The sequence below is a fragment of the Branchiostoma belcheri genome, unplaced genomic scaffold, assembly GCF_001625305.1.
Source record: "Branchiostoma belcheri isolate BF01 breed outbred unplaced genomic scaffold, Haploidv18h27 scaffold50, whole genome shotgun sequence".
In the NCBI taxonomy this organism is placed as follows: Eukaryota; Metazoa; Chordata; class Leptocardii; order Amphioxiformes; family Branchiostomatidae; genus Branchiostoma; species Branchiostoma belcheri.
The window spans coordinates 1958970-1963897 of record NW_017804132.1 but is presented as its reverse complement, the minus strand read 5'-3'; the positions used below and the strand labels follow the sequence as shown (position 1 = coordinate 1963897).

Here is a 4928-nt window from a genome sequence, read left to right as displayed (position 1 = left end):
TAAAAGGACAACAAAAGTGATAACTTTTGCTACTACTTTTGTAAAGTTAAGTGTTTAAAGTTAAGAAAGAAACTTTTGAAGTGATAAAAGTGAAATAAGTTGAACTATAGTTGATGGAAAGTTCGCTGTCATTATTACCACTCGGAGGAATTCTTTTCTCTAAACGGAGATAAAGAGGTACACAAATACTTCCTATTGCCCGGATTTGTTTTTAAGTAGGAAAAGCTTTAGAGTCGCCCTGTTAGACAGAAGGACGGCAAACACCGGTGAGGTAAAAAAAAGCGCGCCAAAAATAAGCCTGTTGTTTGTTGTGAGGCTGCGAAGTGGACACGAACACGCGACGGGTCGTAACGGTTCACTCGCAAACCGCCCCGCAGTCGCTACCGATACAACATCGATATATCCGACAGGTAAAAAATACTCTCCACACGGCAGAGTCATTAATCCACTTGTAAAATACCCTTAGCAAACAAGGCCGTGTCACTAAAACCACAAACGCGCTGCGCTGGTGTTTTTGGAGAGGGAAAAGAGAACACAGAAGTGACGTGGAGAAGTGGGGAACGGTGCTGGTGGAGGGAAGAGTTTGCGTTTAGGCTTAGGTTGTTGCCCGGTGGTTCGCGTGAGGTTTCTCCGTGGGAACTGGACACCACTGCCTCGCACAATTGAACACGGCCGGGGGACGGAGAGAGGGCTAGAGAGAGGCGTACCAAGATCACGCGACTACCTTAGCACGCGAGCTCGCGCCGACTTAGTAGCACCCACCCAACCCTCCCGCAACACGTAGTCGTTTGACCCCGTGCGACACCTCGCAACCAAAGCAGGACCTAGCAGGTGGAATCGTATCGGCACGGAGGGTTTAGGGTTCGATTCCCGAGAGGGATGAGCGATAGGAGATCAGAGGAGGACAGGTAGGGTCGCCCACAGGTGTAAAGGAGAGCGGTGGACCGCCGGGGGCAGGTCGCCCGCCGGCCATGTCTTGTCATTCCGGGGAGATGGAGCGGTGATAGCCCATTTAAGTTGGGGGAACAGGCCCACCGACCAACCTTCTCACGCGATACCATGTGGCCGCACGCAAAAATTAGGTGGGGTAAAAGATCCGGTTGCAGCATTCTCCATATAAAATCTGAAGCGCTGCCGCATTCCGCCGCTGCACATCGTGGTGGAACGATCAAGTGTCGCTGCGTGCGGGAAGACAACGTCACGACTTACAAGCGCTTTACTTCAAGTAGAGGTGCCCACGAGCTCACGCGTGCAGACGACACCATGGCAGTCCTGGCCGCAGCGTCCTTGTTCGGCCTTTCTTATTTACAAGTTGTCTTGGTCGCGGTGCTGCTCGTACTCGTCGCCGCGGTGCTGGTGAGCCGTCTTCGGCAGAACACGCCTTGTCTCCCGCCGGGACCCTGGGGTTTTCCCGTGGTCGGGATCTTCCCTGCCCTCGGCAGCCAGCCTCACCATGCCCTGGCGAGAATGGCCGAGAAGTACGGGGACGTCTTCCGCGTCAAGTTTGGGAGCCGGACTGTTATAATACTGAACGGGATCGACATGGTGAAGGAGGCGTTTGTCAAGCAGGCCGCCTGCTTTGCGGGCAGACCGGCTCTGTACTCATTCAAACAAGTGAAAAACGGGATTACGTTCAAGACGTATAGTCCTACATGGGTGGCGCGGAAGAAAGTCACGGTCGGAGCTCTGAAAGGTTTCGTCTACGGTCGAACCGGAGCGCTCACCGCGTCGGCAGAGACTATGATCACCGAGGAAGCACAAGAACTTGTCCGCATGTTCCTGTCCAAGGCCGGGCAGCCGTGTAACCCTGAGCTGTACACTCACACCGCGGTGGCAAACGTCGTCTGCGCGCTGTGCTTCGGCAAGCGGTACGAACACGGCAACGAAGACTTCCGCAAGCTCCTGCAGAACACGGAGAAGTTCCGAAAGGCCATCGGCGCGGGCAACCCCGTCGACTTCATGCCGTGGCTGCGCTTCTTCCCCAACAAGAACGCGACGCTGTTCAAGGAGGCCATGGACTCGTCGCTGCAGCTTTTCGACAAGCACATCAACTTCCACCTGCAGACCTACGATCGCGCCGTGATCAGGGACATCACCGACGCGCTGATCTTCAGCATGTCCGAGAACCAGGAGGCCGGTCTGAGCGCCGACTTCGTCCTGGAGTGCGTCATCGACATCTTCGGCGCGGGACAGGACACCTCGGCCCAGCTCCTGCACTGGTGCTTCCTCTACATGCTGGTTTTCCCCGACGTGCAGGCGCGGGTACAGCGGGAGTTGGACGGAGTGGTCGGGCGGGGACGGCTGCCGACCCTCGCCGACGAGTCGCGCCTGCCCTACACGGCGGCTACGGTGCAGGAGATCGTGCGCCACACCGGGATCGTCCCCATGTCCATCCCCCACCTCACCACCAAGGACACGCAGCTGAACGGCTACACCGTCCCCAAGGACACCATCGTCTTCGCCAACCTGTGGTCCGTCGGGCACGACCGCCGGATCTGGGGGGACCCGAGCAGCTTCCGACCCGAGCGCTTCCTGGACCCGACCGGCACCGCCCTGGACGCCGCCGCCGTCGAGAAGACCTTACCGTTCTCCGCGGGCAAGCGGCGCTGTCCTGGCGAAGTCCTCGCCAGGCAGGAGATGTTTCTGTTCTTCTCCATCCTCCTACACCAGTGTACGTTCGAGCGTGTGAACGGATCTGCGGCGCCGAGCTTGGAGGCCATCTACGGGCTCGTCATGCGTCCACAGCCCTACAGCATGATCGCGCGTCCACGGTAAACTACCACCTTTATTCCAGTATCTACAAACCATGCGTCGTTCTATGTATTAACAACGTGTTCACAGCAATGTTGAGCGACTTTATCGTTTTCAAATTGTACCAAGTAGAAGGAGGCCTGAGATTGTCGTCATGAGGACACAGTCCGCTTGTAGAGAAAAACTAGGTCACACATCGGATGAAAACAACCACTATAAACAGTTGTGCATGAAAGAGGGAGGACTAGTCTAAGTAAACGGAATCCCTCCCTACCCCACCAACCAAAAAAACGCGAGAAGAGGAACATACATGGACAGTGCCTGACATACCATCTAATCTAGCAAGCTATCTGCAAAAGTATACAAGAAAGGAGGCTAAAACCAAGTACTAAGGAACAATGATCGTAAAACTACTACAGACCGTACAGCAAAGGGAAAACAACCAAACGTATCCAAAAGCAATTTTGTTAGGACTTCTAGAAAATGATTGGCACGGACTTTGGACGTTCTTGTCGAAAAATACGGACCGAGGCATGACAGGACTTTGTTTACAGGTAGGGGCCATATCATTTCACCAACAACAAAATTATGTCTTCCCGAGAACATGTGCTTGTGCCAGGATAAAACAATAATCACAAGATGCCTGAAACTCTGTATATATCATCGATGTCTTCCAAAACACTGCCATGTTAATCAAGTAATGATGCCATAAGGAAAATTTCTGAAGCCACTTATAATAATATTTTCTTGGAATATTTCTATACCCTTAGTTTTCTTATTTTTTATGTGTGTGTATGTAATACAAGTATAAAGGTGGTATAAGCAGCACAGAATAATTTTATTGATTTGAAAATTATTGTCAGTAACGTTGTATTTGTAATTCAATAATTTGACGTCAATGTTTTAGTTGAGGGTTACATGTTTTGTTTTCGGTAAGTTAATGGACTTAATTCCTTATTAATCATATATTACAATGAAACATTCGAAATGAAAGTATGCAATTACTGTATTTTTCCTAAATTCCAAATATGAGTTTTCTTGGTGTTTGGTATACTCAGATATGCACTTGTAAAAAGGAGATATTTACAAATTATATGTAGGTTACATTATCCAAGTGTTTTTATCTTTACATTTATTCTCCTTCCATTAAGTATATACAATGGATTGCTTTTGAATCGTTAAATGTACAAACAAGGTGAAGACAAACAAAAGCCATACGAGTTGTAAGTAAATTATCGGTTTAAACTCTCTCATTGTCCTCCTAATGTGTATAATACACTGGATTTGGGCTCGATGTTTATCTCAATACAGTATATCAACTGGTTTGTGAAATTGTGTCTTCGTCATTTTTATATTCTGATTATGAAACGCGACATTGTCTATTGATTTTGCCACCTGTGCGAGTAGAACAATGGACCATACAGAAAACGAACGATCAAAAACAAACGCCCCAAAGAAAGCTGCATCCATTCTAGCAGAAGTGTTATTTTTAATTATATCCTATGTCACTTGTGCTGCGACCCAGACCAAATGAACTTCCGATTGGACGACGAAGGTAATGCTATCACAGCCTCGGGGTCTATTGAACATATGAACATCGTGGGAAAATATGACTTATTCTTCATAACAATAATCGTGAAACAATAGCGTATATGAGAGTCATTTCGATAGAAAATCGGGTGTCTGAATCATTCTATATCTTCAGAAGTCAAGTTTTATATACATTTTATCCGAAGGATACGTTTACTGTAGTGACGGAATTGTATACAAATAAACGTCAACACATGATAGGATCTTTCTTTGCGTTCCCCAAGATCTGAATGTAGATTATGATGATGATATTTGTAACTTTATTGCTTAAAATCATGTAAGATACAGCGTGCGTCGAGAAAACTAATCTACTCTGAATCAAAGAGACAGTAAAGTATAGAATGAGACTATATTCTTGCACAGTCCTTGGAAAAATTCTAGCACTTAGCAAGGACACTATGTAATGTCCTTGCACATACATTCAGTTTCTTATGTACATTTCTTGTGTATATTTACATGTACAACTTTAGGTTTGTCACATGTAAATGTGTAGTTGAAGTCCCTCCTTTACCATTTGTTTGACCGTAGTTCTTTTTGTCACGACTCCCTAATCTACAAGCAGATCTTTTGGCGTCTGCAAAACAGTT

At 47.8% G+C, this 4928-nt stretch overlaps 1 protein-coding gene across 1 annotated transcript; it reads left to right on the top strand.

The window, feature by feature from the left end:
* The first annotated feature begins 422 nt into the window (after positions 1-422).
* On the top strand, positions 423-2853 carry LOC109480286 (cytochrome P450 1A1-like). Its single transcript, XM_019782461.1, has one exon. The coding sequence runs from the start codon at positions 1060-1062 to the stop codon at positions 2773-2775; it is 1716 nt and encodes a 571-aa protein (XP_019638020.1). The 5' UTR covers positions 423-1059; the 3' UTR covers positions 2776-2853.
* The last annotated feature ends 2075 nt before the right edge of the window (positions 2854-4928 follow it).

Bases quoted from the DNA above. Each gene is read 5' to 3' on its own strand.
- LOC109480286 (XM_019782461.1), top strand. From the start codon at position 1,060: ATGTGGCCGCACGCAAAAATTAGGTGGGGTAAAAGATCCGGTTGCAGC.